Consider the following 21069-nt stretch of genomic DNA (forward strand, 5'->3'; position numbering starts at 1 on the left):
ACAAGGTGTGCAATGTACGCATCCCCTGAGGGCAAAAGAAAAAGCCGAGGATGGCCGAAACTGAAATGGCTGAACTGCACCACAAAAGATCTAGGAATGCTTATCCAAAGCAACTGGAGACTGTTGGGACTATATCGTTAGGGGTGGAGGAAGTTATTGAAGAAGGCCAAGACCAGCCAAGAATTGTATTTCTAAAAATAATAATTATGACAATGTTACTAGTAGGTAAACTACTGTATGTAGTTAAAAATAATTGTGATATAAAGGTATATTATAGTATACCCGTATTAGTTGATAATAATAGAAACGTTAATCCAATAGTACCTAATAGTTATATTTTATTTTGTAATTTAAATTTATAACATGTAAATGCATGAATCACGCCAGTGCATTAAAATATACTTAACTTGAAACACCAGATACGTAGATTAGAAAAAATCTTTAAAACTTGAACCCGCATCCATTAGATTGCGGTCAATATGCTTTATCAATTGAGCTATCTGCATGTTACCTTATTACGATGAAATTAACTAGTATCTATACGACTGGTGGGCTTTACAAATTACGTAATATTGGTAATCGGCTTTTAATGTGTGAATCTAGGTAACAATAATATAAGTACCAAATCCTGGTTCCTAACCTATATCAGGATCTGTCCAAATTTGAATCGTAATGCAACTTTTTGATACTATTTTTTTATTCAATGTAATATTGATCATCATCAGCCTGAATCTATCCCATTGCTGGATGAAGGCCTCTCTAAACTGGTTCCACTTCTCTCGGCTCTGTGCACTGCGTTTCCACAAACTTCTGCAGAACTTTATCATTTCATCGATCCAGCGGCCTCTAGGTCTACCTTGCGGACGTTTTTTACCTCTTGGATACCACTGGATGACTAAATTTGTCCAACGATTGTCTCTTCTTTGAGCTATGTGTCCAGCCCATCTCCATTTAAGGCTTTTAATGAACTCTATTATATCGCAAACCCTTGTCTGCTTCCTTATCCACTCATTCCTCTTTTTGTCCTTTCGCGTTATGCCCAGCATGCACCTCTCCATAGCACGTTGTGCTACTCTAAGTTTCTGGATCTCTCTTTTACTTAGGGTCCATGTTTCATACGCATATGTGATTATGGGAAGCACACACTGGTTGAACACTTTGCGCTATGTAATAATGTAATATTATTATGTGTTTATTCAACGAAGATACTAATTAATGTTACATTCTAAAATCTTATGAATTATACGTTGAATGAAAAAAAAATGTTTGAAAAAAGAACATTTTGTTTAATTAATTGCAGTAAAGACCACATAAATATTTTATTCCATTTGTTGTTGTGATATTAATTTTGAACCGCGGAATTTTCTGCTTTTTCAACCCATTCGGTGAAAATATAAAAAAGAAGAGTGGATGGCCCGCACATATTAAGAAGAAAATTCTCCGATAAAAGTCATATCTTGTGTAAAATACGAGTGTGATTATCTGGGAAATGTATTTTCCGAGAATTGTTATCACGGCAGGCAGTGCCGCTGTCCGGTTAAGCTGGAAATGAAGCACTTTTCTTTGCCTCATCTCATTGCCCTCATGCCTGTTTTTTCCACCGCCACCACCCCAAAGGAAGTGAAACGAAATATATTATGTACTTTTTATATTATCTCAATGAAAAAAGAAACAAGCAGGTATTGTTATAAACCATCAAAAAACGTCTCAATAATACTTTGACACATTTTTTTACGTTTTCCATAAGTTATACCAAACACCTTTTCTTGAAATGGGCTTTTTCAGTCGTTATTTTAACTTCCAGTCGAGAGTTATGGGTTCGATCCCGGTGAGGTCACAATAATAATTATGTGTTTATCTAAAAGCCTGGCAGTTTGTGATTGTTCAAAACTACTAACCACTTTGTACGATATAGCAAGGGCATGGTTATTACTAATTAAAACAAATCCTCAAATAATGTCTTTTGACTAAAATACATTATATTGTCAATAATAATAATAAGCATATAAATTATTTAAAGGGAGCAGTTATACATGAATATAAATATTGCAAAAAACATTTAAATTTTAGAAAGATGCTATCAATAACGTTAATTTCATTTCAATTATCGAATCGGAAAGATATGCATAGCTTCGAAGAAATAATATGATTAATTATCAAAATAAAAGTAAAATTTCTTGTATGTTTTTAATTATTTGTATGAATTCATATTATGTTGGTATTAGATAAAACAAATTAAATGAATAATTTAAGTTATTTTTGTATAATCTCAAGGCCAAAAACACACTAATCTTGTTAATCTCGAGATTAAAAATATTGTCTGGGTTGGTATTTCCAAGTTGGAGCAGCTTCAGGGCTCGAAATTGACCGGAACGCACCGGAGCGCCGTTCCGATTAATAAAATCTCGTCGGAAAATAATTTGACCGTCTGAGCTAGATCGGCCATAGAACAAAAAAAACCTAACACTTATTTTTATAAAATACTCATAAATTTAGATAACTATGTTAATATTTTTGTAAAATCATCGAGCGCTCCGGTTCGTAAAATTTTCCATTTCGAGCGCTGAGCAGCTTATGATGGAAGACTGATAGGAGAATACTTGAGACTAAAGACAATGAATCGAGAAGGCCATGGATCGGTTTGAGCTATAGTGTCATTGGAAGAATAAATAGAAGAACAGTAACCTTGGATAACAGAATATATTTTGTAGATTATTACTGAGATATTTGGTCCTAAAGATTTGTATTTTATTAACCCAGCCGTTGCTATAATGTTACTTTAGGTGACGTAAGCTTTTTGATTGCAAATATTTCAGATATTGTTCAATTCGTCATCGTCATATTATTACATCTAAAATGTTATTATTTTAAAAATCGATGGTATTATCCAGTAAATACATATAATTTATAGATATCGGTCAGATTTCAGTTTGACTTTATGATCGACCTTCTCGTAGGCTGCAAGATTATATGAAAATACTCATATGATTGTAATTAAGATTTGATGCCCTTTTTATAGTTTTATTTTTATAGATAAAACAGATGATTTTTTTTTCAGAATCGCAAAGGAACGGTTAAATATGTATGCAAAGGGTGAAATAACCATGGTTCATTACAAACTAAACTCCATGTAATAAATAATATAGAGCAATATTACTACTATGGAAGTTGATATTTTTAATAAAAGTTATAATCCATAAGTGAGAGCCTGACCTCCGTATAACTGCGTCGTTTTAGGTGATTCTTGAGAAATAGCGTTCATCAAAATGCCGATGAGAACCATATGAAGATATTTACTTGACAACTCATAGTATCCACCACAAAGCTTGTAGAAAATAGGAATATATTGATAAAGTTGTTATAGCATTTGGCACTATTATTGATGGTCAGTCATGAAGATTAAAACGAAAGAAAACAATCATATACTTATAACTTTTTTTCAGAATGTATGCTACTTGCTCTATGTTAAAATTCATAAGACCGTTTATTACGTTGTCTAAAAGTATGTTTTTTCATGACCTCTTAGTAGAACTCCAAAATATTATTATGTCTTCAAATCAGAGAGACTTATAAGTGAAATAAAACGGTTTGTTTAATATCCCCGCTTAATAAAAATGTGTACCTATACGCAGATGAAACATAAAAAGAGATCTGGCTGTCATTTGAATAGTCAGCGGTAGAAGTGAAAACTATCGGTGAAATCTGGATTGAAATCTACAAAAAGTCACAGCTCTATTGCTAAATTTAAAGTGCATGCTATAATAAAAAAATAAATCGCAGTTTTTTTTATAATATGAGACTTTTAATTTACGTAATGAGATATAAAGAGATATTTACAAAATCAGAAATTGAAAATATTTTGTCATGTGATTACTTACTTACTTCACCATGTCACGCCCTAGTATTGGCGCATATGGTAAGTACAATGTCACGTGACTTCCCTCAATCTATCGCCTCCCGCGATGTAAGACTTGCAGTGTATGGATAGTTTTTGTAACACCACTGCAAGCTGAGGGAGGGTCGGCCACGGTGACAAAACCGAGTGTTTATAACACGATTGTACCAATTTACTCCTAAGATTCGGTAGAGACATTGATTCTCAAAGTTTAAAAATTGAAACATTTGAAGCTTGGTAAAATGCCATATCTCACAGCCATACAAGATGACGCACGCGTTGAACAAACAACATCATTTGGTCATGTTAACTATGCAGTAATATTACGGGTATATTATGGACGTACTATGGACATCCTAAATTATATGATTAATTTCCAATATTTAGGACGAATATAGTATTATTATTATTATTAATATGCTAGTGGGGATTCGCCCTCTAGTTACCTTCGGCGGCCTAACCCCGTTTAGTTTTATGAACAATTAAACATTATGCTTTCAAAACATATTGTTAATAAACTGGGCTAATAATATAATAATAATAATTAATAAACTATAAATACATAAATAATTACAAGATAAAAAGAACTTTTTATATACAACGTTTTTAAATTTTCTGTTGAATTATTATGCTCAAAATGCCAAAACTTGTACTTGATATGAAGTAAATAAAAACAAACAAACATAGAATACTGAAATGTCATTTTGATTTCCATAGTAACGCATGTAATATATTAATAATTTAGTTGCTAGGACCACCTCCTTACCAACCAATAATAGCCTTTTACTTTTTACAGATATTTCTGAAATAACTTTTCATACAAAACAGAACTAACTGAAAATGAAATCAATTCTGCTTAAAGATGGCTCAAAGTATTAAAAGAATGCATTGGCATCGTGTTCTGATATATTCTAAAAGTTTCAAATATCTAGCTAGCCGGGAAGTTAGTTAAAAGTCGATTGCAAGATTTGTACTGGACAAACAACCACGGGACAAACAAGAATACAAGGCAATAAAAACTTTGTGAAATAGATAGAAAATAATGTAGGTATAGTATAGACATACCATACCGTCCCGATTTTTCGATGGGTCACAGCGTCCGGGGCAGTTTGTTCTTTTGTCCCGGTTTATAATGTTAGGTACTTACGTTTTTTTATAATCCATACGCAAGAGATTGATAATAATATGAACCTAAAACGCAATCTATTGTATTAAAAAACAGAAAACGTTTTTATATTAAGCAAAGATTATTAAATTTTACCGATGCCATTTTATCATAATGAAATGAATTTTGTAATTGATTGTCAGCCATCGCCAGAGATTGCAAATTGAGGTTGTTGAAAATTTTTGTTTTATCATTGACATAATATAATTTATTTTGAGATATCTAGCTTAAAATATTTAAACATTAAAATAACGTGTACATTTTACTAATGCTTCATAATATGACAACAGCAAAAAAATGAATGTTCAAAATCAAATGGTTTATGTTTGATTGAGATCATTGATAATTATTTTAAAGTACAATTTAGTGTCTTTTTCTTGTATTTTATTCCTATATTTAGCTATATATATATCGGCATACGCATCGAGTTTTAATACCATTGGTCCCAGGTTTGAATCCTGATTTTGGAAAATATACATATTGTTTCTTAATTTGTGTTTGGAGTCAGAGACCAAGGACTTAATTGGTTGAGCAAGTAGATGACATCCATTGTTCGTAAAAAGAAAAATCTGATCATATGTGCCTCCACAGAGATCTTATTATGATTGCATATGGTTATAAAAATACAGTATAAGTTTCCGACCATGTCCAATCCTAATACGATCATAATATTATTAACAGATTTTGTTTTTACGAGAAATGGATTTTAACCACTTACTCAACCTATTACGTCCATACTCTGACTCATGCACAAATTTAAAAACAATATGTATACTTGCCAGACCCAGGATTCGAACCTGGGTTATAGGCCGATGCTTAAGCCGGGCGGCCATCGTGGGTAAATATTTTAAGCAATTATTATTACAACATATACCATGTCCCCAATGACTAGGAGAGGAATAAAGGTTGACTTTGTATAATTTCAAAACATATTCGTCAAAAGTGGCAAAGGCGTCTAGTGAAGCCTAACTCCGGACACCAGTAGGTAATTTATACATTGCATAAATCAAAATTTCGGTTTAAATTACTTACGCAGGTTGAAGGCGCCATAAAATATTTACAGTAATTACTCTGTACGTACGTATTGGGGTCTTACATTGTGATTATTTATTAAAATCTGTCTGGTCTCATAAAAAGCTACGATGTTCTACATAATATAAAATTAATTCTCTCTTTGAGACTCGTTTTAATATTTTAATTCTTTATCACAACGTTCTCATGAAAATGATATCGTATTAATGTGGGATTAAATGGGAATAGTAGACTTAATTCACGGTTCAGTCTTTTATGAAAAAAATATTAATTACAATTTTTATTCATTTTACAGTTACTAGGATTTATTAAAAGAGAACCAGTTCTAGTTATACTATTTAGTAGTATAAATTCCAAGCTGATTTAATATGTATGTATGTAACTAAATACTTTGAATGGCGATGAGTAAAACATTAGTTAGTAATATTTTTAAAAGTTACATTTCAATAATAATTGAACGTAGTTATGCAGAATGTAGCCAGTCCACAATAATGTCGAGCTGAGGTAGTGGCACTTTAGCAATAACATGGTATTAAAAATGTATGTAAAATGTAAAATTGTAAATAGTATTCAAGAATAATTTTTTGCGGCTTGGCTATTTTCAGCATAACGTAGTGAAAACCTTCTTACATCTGATCTATATCATATCTAATTGTTTTTATTTTTTGTGGACTGGCTACTTTCTGCATAATTATGTCCAATTATGTTAGTAAAAAATCTTTAATGCTATTTTATCCTTATTGTGTATTATAATACCATGACCCATTATATTCAGACCGTGGAATGAAACCGTGAATTTCGATCATGGTGCAAGTTATTGCTTATAATTCGTATGTAATATGGTACACTGTTTGTAGAAAATGATGATTATTTCGTATTGAAAATAAATGGTAATACGTTAATTACGTACATAGAAAATCTTTATTTATTGCAAACAAATTACTAATTGTATTCGAAGACCATTCAGAAATTGCAATCTTGTGCAGATGTTTGACTGGAGATGGCCTTGTTAGAATGCATAATATACATTATTTTAAGCCACGCCATTATAATCAGCACTAACCATTGTCGATCCACTACTGGATGATGGCCTACCTAAGTTTTCTCCTTTCTTATCAGGCCATAGTTTTTTTTGATATGTAGTACGTTTATCAAACTTTTTATTACATAACCATGTTTGATTGTAAGATGATTTTAGATTTTTATGAGAAATAAATGTTAGCCACTATTGTTCAACCTATTAGATCCATTGAAGTACTAAATACACATTTAAAAATAATACCTGAAATTGCTAGAGCCAGAATTCAATCCCAGAAACTATATAAACTATATTATGATCATAGGATAGAACAAGGTAAAAAGAATGTCATTATTGTGACATTTTTATTAAAGCTCATAGCACATAGCTCGAAGAAATAAAAGATAATCGTTGAACAAATTTAGTCATCCAGCGATATTCAAGAGGTAGAAGAGTAGACCTAGGTAGACCTAGAGGCCGCTGGATCGATAAAATGATAAAGTTCTGCGGAAGTACGTGGCAACGCACAAGATAGAGAGAAGTGGAAGCAGCTTGAAGAAACTTTCTTCCAGCAGTGGATAGATTCAGGCTGATGCTGATGATGATGATAATATATTAGGTAAAATCACCGGCATGCTAATTTTCAAGTAACTTTGGTACAATATTTTAGTACTTATATTATGAAAGGTTTGAAGCTATTTACGATGTTAAAAAATGTTAGAATATATTATAATGTCATACGTTAGATACAAATTTTGCAATAAAATATATAAAAAAAATATATGTATATCTCTTTTATGTTTCAGGAGGATTTAGTATGTACACGAATTAGAAACGGACGTTCTATCATTATGCCATCGCGATTATCACATTAACAAGATTTAATTAGGTACTTACCATAGCAGTGATCATGACGGGATATCTTCCTGTAATTTTAACAATGCCTCCAGCTGCCATGGCAGCAATTGCGTTGAACACTCCGAAGCAAATCATTACGAATCCGATTCTGCTTATGCCCCAAGCGCACGCCACGTACGACTGTAATAATGATATAAAGTAATGGTGAGAAACAAGATTATTTTATATTTTTTAAAAGATACTACCAAAAAGTATGATATTACACTACGTAATAGGAGTGTAACTAAAAATCATTTTTATTTTTTAGTATTTTTTGAATGACTTTAATTATTTTTATTTAACACAGAATATACACAAGATTAATTTATTCTTTATTAAAAATACAAACTTTTGAAAATATTTCAGTACATATATAAATATTAAAAAAACATTAAAAAATAGATCACTACTGATTGCAACAATAAATCATGTCCGTAATAATAGTGTTTATTTAATTTGGTAACATGGTAAAATGGTAAAAATAATAGTATAATATATTCACAATACTTGGTCATCTCTTAAATCAAATAATACATGAATTAAATTTATTGGTAAGATATTGTAAGGTCCAATGGAACAGCATGTTGATTTTAAAAGCAAATTGGTGTACAATTTATTCCCTTCTGAGAAATTTTAAGCTGTTTGCGATGTCGATAATCGTTAGATTTGACGCCATACGTCAGATGCGTATTTTGCATACTAGATCTCTATTAAAAATGTTAGATATTACAAGAAAAACTCTTTGCTTCCATGCTTGTATCGCGTTGTTTTCCATTTGTTGTTTAGTAATTTAATTATTATATTTTAATAAAGTTTACTGTAATATAAAACAAAACGATGAATATTGGATGCACTATATTTTACTAACTTTCCTATCTTGTCTTTTACCCATATTTGTGACGTAATGCTAGGACAACAAGAATTCCCGCAAAAGTTATTTTTTTGGTCATTTTGGCGACTACTAACAAAGAAATTTGTCTCGTCAGAAAATATCGAGTGGGTAGCGAGAAATAAAAGTAACATAGTCTTCAGCTTAACTTGGAGTAGCCACGCGAGCGACGAGTTAACTAGACAACGTTATTAGTTTAAGCGCGTTTCATAGCAGCGAGTAAATTCATCGACGAGTAGTTGGTTAACCTGCAAAATGTAATTGAGACTTTACCACAGTTTATATATTTAAAAGTCTTCTGCAAAGTTGAAAAAAATATCCCACGATATTTTTTTCATAGATTATTTATTACATCAGCAAAAAATAACCGTTTTTCCTTCTATAAGCAACATATTTAATTATTTATCATGTCACTAGATAATATGGCAGTGGTTTAAAATATAAATGCCATGTTTATACTACACAATTTATTAAATTTATTTGTGTTATCTGGATTTTGTCTTAAATTTCCAAGATGAATAATTATTACTGTAAATGCTCGTTTAGTGATGACTATTTGCCAATCAATACAAAATTATGTACATATCTGTGGGCTTCTTTTCAGATTCAGGTTTTTTTGCTTCAATAGTCTAATTTCTCTTAATCAATGCTTATGAAGTTAAAAAGAGATCTCTCAATGAGTAGTGATTCGAAGCCGTATTCGATATGTGGCAAGTAAACACGAATTATATGGATTGTACAATGATCCGCCAGTCGTTGAATACTCCCGTTGAGCAGGCCATGTCTCAAAGATTGAGGACACCCACCACTCAAGAGACATCAGTAGTATCTTATCAGAGAAACACAAATGGTTTAATCCGGATTTGTTATATTATTTTTTAAGGTATACAATAAAGGTAACATTAGTACGCGTGTTGACAAGGCCGAGACTTTCAGCAGACTGACCAGGCCAGTGATGCAATAGACTCAGTAGAGCTGAATGAAAATAAATTACAAGATAAAAAGAACTTCTTATATACAACGTTTTTAAATTTTCTGTTGAATTATTATGCTCAATATGCTCAAACTTGTACTTGATATAAAGTAAATAAAAAACAAACAAACATAGGTTACAGAAATTTCATTTTGACATATTTTGATTTCCATAGTAACGCACGTATATATTAATAATTTTGTTGCTAGGACCACCCCCTAGTAACCAATAATAGTATTTTACTTTTTAATAACTTTCCATCAAAAAAAGAATTAACTGAAAATTAATTCAATTCTGCTTAAAGATGGTTAAAAGTATTTAAAGAATGCATTGGCATCGTGTTCTAATATATTCTAAAAGTTTCAAATGTCTAGCTAGTCGGAAAGTTAGTTAAAAATCGATTGCAAGATTTGTACTGGACAAACAACCACCGGACAAATAAGAATACAAGCTAATAAATAATAAAAACGTTGTAATGAGGGTTGAGAGACAATATGTCTGATGGTAAAAAGATACACATTATATTATATTATGGAGTTATTGTAGTGCAGGGAGCTTGCGGCAGATAAAAGAGAGTGGAGAAGTTTAGATGTCAAAGACCAACATAGCATTGCAGTGTAGAATGTAGATGATGATGAATGAGTCTACACTACCATGTTGTTAATTAAAAAAAACAATACCTATTTTACTATTTAGAGACACTTATACTTATTTCTGATTAAGTAAACATCGTGACATTCAGGCAAAGTAATATTATTATATAACCTTATTAGATTATTTCCGATGAAATATAATGTCGTGATATTTTGACAAATCACTGTCCCATTCAACCTACGTAACATTAACTAAAGGAACAAATAATGAACACAAGCGCAATTAGAAGTGTTTCGTACTTCATTTGGAATATGCGAGAGCCATCTTTTGTTAGGACTTCCGAAACGATACAGCCTACAATAGAGGAATATAATTTAAAAGCACTATTGAGTCCATCTTCTATGTCCACCTCTATTATTTCATAATAACCGTCTATCGTCCTACCGGCAGAATTTAGTAAGTGCAATTTGTTTGCGAAATCGAGTTACTTAACCAATATATCCATTAGAAACATATTATTATATTTGCCTGTTTGTATTTTTGCCGTCATAAAAAGAAAAATTCTAGACAGAAAATTGTCAATAAAATATTTGTCGTAATTCAATTTTATATGACATCTCAGGTGACGAAACTGTATGAGAAAGTAATAAAGTTATATAGTATTCACCCTCTATCTAGGTACAACTACACTTTTCTATACAACTTTGAATCAGCACTATCTTTGGGATATCTCCTGTATTAATTAATTCTAGATAGGGTTTTATATAATAATTGTATACTAGAGCACTGATAGTACACATTGGTTGGATACCTTGCACTTATGCTACAGTGTAGGTTTAGATTTAAAAATACTGTTTATAAAATATTATATTATTTATGAAAACTAATGTAAAGCACCCGCGATAGCCGAGTGGGAACTTATTTGCTTGCTAAATGAAAGGTCACGGGTTCGAATCCTGGATCTGGCAATATTAATATATTGTTTTTAACGTATTTGGACCTAGAACATGGACTTGATAGATTAAGAAAGTGGCTAACATCTATATCTGTAAAAAAATTATATAAAACCTCTTCGTTGGGGGGCCCAAATCTCCACCAGATTGAAGAAGCAAATGAAAAAAAAATGGAATTTACACTATTATTAGGCTATTGTTTTACTTTCGGTTACCACCAATTTTATAAAGGTATTTTGATGTTTTTTTGATAATGGTTCTCAAATTACTTTTTCATCGTATGGATGGTTTCCAATCTTGATGTACTAATGAATTTGAATTTACATGCGCCTGTCAATTACCTACGTGGTCGCAGCCATGATTTATTCTGGATTGGAACCGTATCCTCGTGTCAAGCCTATCAGGCACCATTAGCGAAGGGTGCAAGATTAGTAAATGCGCATCCTGAAGACATAAACATTTTCAATGATGTAGGTACTTTGCCTTTTTGTTTTTGAAACTATATTTTTCTCTATAAATGTTTTTTTATTTTCAAAAATTATAATTTTCTGTATTAAATTGTACCTAAGTATGTTTTGATTTTTTTTTGTTATTATTATTATTGTTATTATATATTTTTTCTGTATTCTCTTCTTCTCTCTTGTGAGGGTAATGTTTGACTTATAATGTAAATCTCATGTTGTGTACGCCTTGAATTTAGATTTGTTATATCCACAATGTTTTTTATTCTTAAAGAAATAAATAAATAAATTATTCATAAACTATAAAATTCAGCTCAGATTGTTAGTAAAATAGTATTAAACCTGAGGTAGAAGGCAAAGTCGTTTATATTCATTAATTAGCCACTGTTTTCGACAATATTTAAATATGGTTACCGATATATTAATTTAAATGACTTTTAAGTAATTTTCTTACTATATTTTTATCGCAATTTTTTTTTATAATTAAATATTTAATAATATGTTTGCATAAGGAAAATTTTTTTTTGCAGTTCAGTTGCGACTCAAAATGGCGTAATATGGAAGTAACCGATTTTGAAATTAATAGCTATACTTAAATGATAAACAACGCTAGTTTATGAGTATAGGTAAGTACCTACTTATTATTTATAAATTATATAAATCGCAGAAACTACACATTTTTAATAAATTTAAAAGTAAAATTTGTTTTCATTAAGAATATTGTTTCAGTTTTCAAGGCTTGTTGCATTAGGCAAAGTAAATAATCTCGATTTCTCGGAACTAATATTTTATGACTTACTTAATTCTGCAAGGACGGGGACGTTATTATCTTTATTGCCGAGATATCTATGCTTTACTCACAACAAAGTGGAAACCCAGCGGTCAGAGAAGGATTGTTAAAGGACAATGCGGTGGTTTTGCAGACAAAGGACATCGTAAGTGATGTCGTAGTGATTCGCAGATGTTATATTATAATAGCGTGTCATCAAGTTGATTGTTTATCTGTTTTGTTTTGTATTGTGATATCTCAGTAATGGTTCTAGATACACTATTCTCATGGTAATTATAGTTTAAACTTTAGATATTCACTCGAAGAGATTAAATTTCTTAAGATAAGGGCACCGAATAATATCATACAATACAGTTGTTGGTGTCAAAAAAAAACAAAAAAAATACGTAGGTACCTAACTAATTTTCCTTATTATTATAAACTCTAGTAAGTAATATATATATATATTCTATTTTATTTAAGAAAACAATGTAATATTAATCTCATGTTGTGAACTTCCTGAATTTTGATTTGTTATATTGTGTATATAATGTTTTATTTTCTTAAATAACTAAAGTTTAATTTAAGATAGAAATTATTCTAGAATGACTTGCATCTGATTTAACAATCATTAGCTTTCGTAATATTTTTATCCATCCGTTTCACTGAGTGAAAGTCTTTCATATAAAATAATAAGCCTCTATATTTATAGAAAAAGTTCTTCTTGTTTCTATCTGTTGTAGATATTTTTATATTTTTCTCTGGATATTTCTGTCTTAAAAATATTTGTTACCAAGAGTTATTAATGCAATTAGATTAGTGTATACTGTATAATTACATGCCAAAAAGGTAATAACCTTTTTTATTAAGTCACGTTCATGCAATTTAATTAAAACATTTACCCCAATACCTCCACCAAATACGAGCCTAGGCTAAAACTTTCTAGGTCTCTACTAAACAACTTTGCAGTGAAAATCTGTGCACTAGGTTACACTTGATACGGATCTTTGTATTGGCACTTTCTTTTATTGGTATTCTCGCAGCTGCCGTTTTCGGGCACACCAAATTGCGGGAGCTAACGTGTTAAAGAAAATTGAGAAGGTTTTGTATGAACACTTTGAAACCCCTGAAAAGGAAGCACTTCCATTAATAGGATATTTATTTTAACACTTCATATTATGTTAGCGCCTTAAGTATCAAAGCGTTTACCTAATGTTATTCCACATCGTTTATGAACAGTCATATTTTCTTGAAAAGCTGTATTATAATTTTGACGCTTATTAGACGGATAATATTTTATGTCTAGCTATTTAATTAACATGATAATTAGCATTAACACTAAAATTCAACGTTAATCTTGGTGGTCGTGTACAACTACTTAAGTGTCTTAGCAAATTTTTGTTTATGAGAAATGATTGCTAGTTATTCACAGCTCGTTTCACAACTCACTTGAAATGGCTTTAAAATGATATATCAAAGAAACTATAGTGTATATACATAACTATCAACCAAGAACTTTGTGTTGAAAAGCTAAACTTTGAAAAGCTCTATAATATGTTTAAGATTACTACGTTTATAATAAGTTATTGCATAATTTAGCAGAAAGAACACACATTATGTACTCACCAGTTATTTTGAAATTCAAGATACTGTGATTAAAAGCTTAAAACATACTATAACTACATATTATTAAAAGGTATATAAAACACAATTATTTGATACTAAGTGAAGTATAATATTAAATATAGTTGAATTAAAGAAATTAGTATGAAAATCATATTACTTACCAAAAATGGTTGTTAGTAATCTGATAAATCCTTAAGGTGAATATTTATTTTAAACACATATTAAAAAAATGTGATTTTGCCAAAAGTGGAGTTCAAATCCGTGAGAATCGACTATTCTGTCACTTGTCTAAAATGGGCGCATATTTGATAGACGACATAGCTGAATTCATATTCTATTTTATATACACTTGTGGAATTTGATACTGTTTATATTGCATGTCAATGATATCATATTTATCTTACATATAATTCAACATTATTTTGTATTAAACATAACATGAAAAATTAATAAGTATAATTTTAATATTCTCTACGATTGGAAATTAATTAAAGGTAGATTTTTACAGGTATACCTGATGATTATGGGGACGTATAAGTACTAAAAAAAAATAAAATTCAATCAAAATCAAAGGGAATTATTGTTTAGGCTGTGAAAATTGCCTTATTGACTACCATCGGGTATTGCTAATTTGGATTCGACCAGGGTCTATAAAACTAATTTTCCAGAACAATGGAAAATTCTTTATAGCACAAGGCGGGTGTGATTCTGATAAATATTTTGCGTATTCATTGAGCAATGAGAACAACGATTTATAGCCGCGTTTTTTATTCCAAAGAAAAACAAATGTCGCATGGGACTGAACTTCTGAGCATCCAATGGTGCAGAATTGAGGTTTAATATAATTATCCTAAAACTACAGTCACTGGATCTAAAAGGCATGAATCATTGTTATTTGTCACCATTTATTATTTTCGTCACCTCAATACTACAACAAGATAACTTGATATTCACTGTTTTTGAGTAAGCTATTGAATATTATTCTACATTTCCTTCTCTACAATATGATAAAACTAGGCAAGTCATAAGTTGTATTATTTTTGTCTTAGAAAATATTAGATAACTTTAAAACCATAAATGCATTAAATAAATAAAATAATATATCTACAGTATTTTTTCATACAATTGAACATTATTTAATTGTTCACAATTAAACGAGAACAATTTTTCATTTTTATTTATAATAATAACTTTAGTCTAGATATAAGTTAATCAAGTGAAATTTAAATTTCTTTTTCCCAACAATGACCAAACCAGAGTTATCTAGTTGTAGTATTGAGATGACGTTTTGATTTTGTTTTAAAGCTCCGAAGTCTCAATTGAGTCTTATTAAGCTTTACTTTTTAACATACACTATTAATACATATTATTACAATAATTACTCATACAGTTATTACAATACAAATTTACAGGAGAGGAAAAAAAAAGAGAAAAAGAACAAAAACAGTTAAAACTTGTAGGCCACACTCACTCAAAAACATTTGGACACACTGAAACGCCTTGATATTTGGCCGAGCCAAAAATATCGTGAGATCCAGTGGCAATTGGTACTTTTGTTAAGTTTTGTTTGTAAGAAGTCGCTGTCTCTGCGTGTCATACAGAGAACATTGCCAAACTACGTGGTTAACATCTTCAGTCTCACTTCCGCACCGGCACCCAGGGTCATTTATTATAGCCAAGCGAGCCAGGGATGATGCAAGATTATAATGGTCCGCTCTGCAGCAATTGATTGTGACGATTGTTTCCCTATTTAGCATTTTATTGGTATACCATGGTTTAGTTTCTGAATTGTTTTCTGAACCCCAGTTTAGAAAAGACTGCCAAAAATAGCCTGTAGTATTATATAACATTTAAGGAAGCTAAAGTTCATCATAGACAATCGCACTCTGGGTATAATATTATGTATGTAGGTAAGTATTAAATTCACAAAAGTGCCTGGAAAATGTATTTTTATTTTCATTCATGCAATCGTCATAATACGATCCATTCGCGTAAATGCAATTGAACTGATAAAAATAAAAGAAACATGATAAAAAACCGGAAAAGTCCTCATACAATATTCCCTTGCCGTGAGTCATTAATACGGAAAGCTTTTAGAGGGATACCGTGAATATAAATATTTAATGTAACAGGTGTTTCAACTCATAAGAAACGTATTGGTCTTGAATGTGGATAAGTGTAAGCTCGAATTTCAATGATGGTGGGCCTTATAAATGTTGGTAATATAATAAATTCCCTAACAAACATTTCGGGCATGGATTCTATATTTATTTATGGCTTTGTTGTGCTAAAATCATACTCCGGAAGGATGATTTTGCGTTACATACAGACATTTAGTTATGTTTACTTTGAGTTTAAAACGTTGAAAATGCTTTCATTAATTATTAAAGCGGCGAAAAACGGATGTAGAAGAATAATACTATTCATGTAGGTATGCTTATTATATTGTATAATTTTGACGGTATGAATATAAATAAAATACACACGAAATGGTCTGAGTTTAAAATTTTATCGAGTACCTAATATGTTTTTATTATTTAAAATATATACTTAAAATCCTCTTAAAGTATAACAAAATATATTGCCGAAGAAAGTTGAAAACTATAGTTCGAACAACAACATATTATTTAACTCATTACTGACAAGAAATCTATATCGACAGGAATTTGTTCTAACAATTCTAACAATAGTTGAATAACCATATTTTTTTGGTATAATAAGTATCACTATATATAAATCTATGTATGTTTAATTAAACTTTTTACTATATCCAAGCTAGTTTGGATTATCTTTGGTCGATTATAGTGTTATAGTGGTTAGTACACTAAAAAGGTAAAAATCAGTATTACCTGTAAACTAGAGGATTGTTTAAAATTTATTTAGAAGACATTTGACATTTGAAATAAAAAAAACAGATAAATAAATGTATTACAGAAAAGTAAAGGAAAGCACTAACTAAAAAATGTAATTTTTCTATATAAAAATAATTCTGGAAAAACAATACAATATTTTGTAAACAAAATACATAGCGCATCTATTTATAGTGATAAGACGAGTAATTGCATTTTTCGTGTAGTAGACCTTCAATATAAGTACACAAAAATACTTAAAATTCATAATTTCCTACTATATTTTTGTACTTAAGACGATTAAGAAACTGATATAAGGTAAAAGCAATATAAAACAAAATACTGAAACAATAATAATTATTATGAGTAAAATTTTAAATAACCTTGGCTTGTTTACCACAATCTCGTAGCAAAAGTTCATGCAAAGCAATTCAAGCCATTATTACGTATCTTATAGTCCCATTCACACTTTGCTGTATTATCTCAGATTCGCTATAAAAGCAGCTGATATATTAAGTGAGATGTTTAGTGCGCCGGTTCCGCAAACATGCTTATTCTTGCGATATCGCTAAAGCTATTAACGCTCGGGTTAGAGCAGAGTGTTGTCGCTGTGCAGTGAATCAGCCGAAGCAGAGGAAGATGGCGCATAAGAAAATATCAGACTGCAGTTTATGCATACAAGAAATGCAGTTTTGGTCTCATAAAGACTACGGCAGTAATTGTTTAGCCATTGTTAATGTATTTGCCCGTAATACATAAAGTTTATAGCTTTATTAAAATTTATAATATCTATACACAAAAGCTGCGAGTGCATCATAATTCATATTATACACTTTTGGGAAAATGTAATATAAGCTTTATTCGCCGTTTGATGTCTGTGATAATTTGGCGTTTTGGTTTATGTTATGTACAGATTTAGAAGGTGAATTTACTTTGCAAGACATGAAAATTTAGGTATAAAATCTACACCTAACACATTTTCTGTAACATTACATAAATACCTATGATATATTTGCTCTAATTTATACATCATAATATTATTATTATGATAAATTTGAAGGTCTTGAAGACTAGTCATATAAAATACCTACCAAAACTCGCTTATCTTGCTATTTCAAATAATATGTTTATATTTTATGTACCTAATGATATATTTTTTCATTAATTTAATTTTAACTATAGCTTATATAGTGAACCAATTATTAAGAATGTAAATTATTTAAAATTTAAATACGTATTTTACTCGACTGGTGTTCTTTTGTTTGAATTTACTGCTGTCAGAATTGTTGTCATTTTGACATATTTTGTATGTCTAGATATCGAGGGTATACTAACAGAACGCATTAATTCAGTTTTTGCTGTTTTTCTGTTTTAAATGCCAAAATGTAAACAATTTTACGCTCTACGTTCTGGTAAAATGCACAAAGGCATAGGATATAATGGTGAGAAAATAGAAAAATTATTAAATCATATTGTTATTTTTTTATTCTGATAGAAAGCATGATAATGACCTAATGCGTTATGCGTATACAAAATACAGGACTTGTTACATGTCGTATGTTGTGTTTGCCATAAAGGTTAGTCTTTATAATGTAGAAAAAATGTTTTTAAATCATAAAAAAATCTACGTGGGAGAAGGTTTTGAAAAAAAATTAAGGTCCTTTTTGGGATTATGTCAGAACTTGTTTTAATGATTTTATGCTTTCTGTCAGTATACCCTCAATATAAAGATACAATTATTTTAAGATTTAAAGATATAATTATTATTGTTCTCTAAGTAAATATATATATATAATATATTAATAAATTCACCGCGTGCAAAGTCGGGTAATTCAACTAGTATATTATATTTTCTCAAAGTATATTAAGAAATTTGAAAATAATATTTTATAAAAGAAAACATTGAATAAAGGTATTTGATTTTCCAGTTAATAATCTGTTAAGACCGATTAATACAGTCATGTGCGAAAACCGCTTATCGGTTCCGGCCAGCACCCTAAGTAATCACTGATGAAAATATTCAAAACCACTTATGTGACATTAGCCTTTGAAATACTCGTCGAGTGGGCGTCCGTGGGAGCGACTGAGAAAAGGTGGCTCGATTAAGACATTGATCGTTGAATTTCGCTATTATTATGAAAACTCAAGACTGCCATAAGCGGACGTGGCACAAATAATATAGAATACACTAATTTATTAAGATGACGTAGGTAAGTAATATCTAACGATATATTCTCGTGGCGTTTATTATGTACTCGTATATTACATTCAGAGCAATAATATTATAGAGAAAGAGTATTGTCCGGTTATATTAAGCCGCTTCCTTTGCGTATGACGCATAGTACAACCTCAATTTTATTATTATTAACCTACCTATGAAACGTTATTACCATTATATTGCTTCTAAATACGGCTACCATATTTAAACAACACATTTAACCATATTTTTTTTATTAAAATAACTAAAAATATTGATCACTAACATTATATTTCACACAAAAAAACTATAATATATTTCAACAACACGTACTCCCAGTTTAGCCCTTAGCATATTATCAGTCAAAGCAATATTTAACAGCTCCATGTCTTGCTTCACTAAGTCGTTTATTCATATGTCTTCTGCCTTACTCTAATGCATATTGCGGAGATTATACGCCGGGAGCGTAAAATTCTTCATTAATTAATCGAATTAATACTAACAAATTATTAAGTATATGAAATTTGTACTCAATTTATATTAGCTAAGTCTATTAATCAAACAGTATTTGTCATCATGATTTCAATATTTTACCTGCGATGCCAACTGTTTATGGTTATATATTAGATTTTAGATTTTATTTCTTATTTATACGATAATCGGCTGACTAGTGTTACATGCCGACATAATTAAATAAATACTACAATGTATAAAGTGTCAGATGTTTTATATTTTATATCATTATAATATTTTATGAATAATTTTACCCTTCAATATATATATATATATTATATTGTAAATATCATATATTTTTTAACCAAATTGATTGAAAACAATATCTTATTCATATTAATAATTTAAAAATGGATTACTGTCATATTTTAATAATAATCTTTACAACGTAAAATATATTGCTTCAGTATTAAATAGCGTTTTGAGTATTATAAGTATCTTCTTACTTTGATAGGTACTTTTTAGTATCTTTGTTAAAGATTTTGATTTTCTAACTTCGTGTTATGGATGTTAAAATTCACAATGTGCCACAAACTGGCCGGAAAACCAGAACTTCAATACTTCAGAAATCGTTAATAAGTTTTGGTCAAACAGATCAAAACTTTTAGATTATGTACATTCTATAACCCAACGTTATTATGTATTATTATTATTATATTATATCAAAAGTTTGATGAGAGTAGAATATTAATTTTAAAATATACTTATCGTTGATAATTCTAAATATATTATTATAATTATTAACATATTGAACCGTAATAAAAATTACCTTACCCGTCAAAACTTTATAAACGTTTGAAACTCGATTGCTTCTTAAATCTTGTTACTAGAGCTAGTAAATTATTCAATTACTGAGATGAAACCACAGCACATTATACTGCTAAATAAACAATGGAGCTCCTGAAAATCATTTTTACAAATCAATCAATTTCCAGAAACAAAACAATATCACTATTAAATGAATCTAGAAAATTTTCTATGTGGAAACTTTTGGGCAGAGTGTTGGAATACCCAAATTGAAGTGATTGCATGGCCAAGATATTGAGTAAGACATGAACAAGCCAAGTAATCATTCATGAACTAAAAACAACATTCGGTTGGAAAATTAAAGCGATAATAGATGAAACTATCTATGCCTCGCTATTAATACTTAGCTTTGCTACTTGTAATACGTATAATGGATGGTCGATATTGAATATGTTGATGAAAGGAAAGTGGGTAAGGAGAATTTCAGCATC

At 30.1% G+C, this 21069-nt stretch overlaps 1 protein-coding gene across 1 annotated transcript in view; it reads right to left on the reverse strand.

Moving 5' to 3' along the window:
- LOC147073788 (UNC93-like protein) overlaps positions 1-21069 on the reverse strand; it is a 234143-nt gene that overhangs the window by 41750 nt on the left and 171324 nt on the right. Inside the window, exon 8 of the mRNA XM_085944800.1 lies at positions 8008-8148. Coding sequence (XP_085800926.1) covers positions 8008-8148 — 141 coding nt within the window. The remainder of the gene's footprint in view (positions 1-8007; positions 8149-21069) is intronic.

The sequence above is a fragment of the Rhyacophila brunnea genome, unplaced genomic scaffold, assembly GCF_057557595.1.
Source record: "Rhyacophila brunnea isolate RB1 unplaced genomic scaffold, BYU_Rbru_1.0 scaffold_17, whole genome shotgun sequence".
NCBI lineage: Eukaryota > Metazoa > Arthropoda > Insecta > Trichoptera > Rhyacophilidae > Rhyacophila > Rhyacophila brunnea.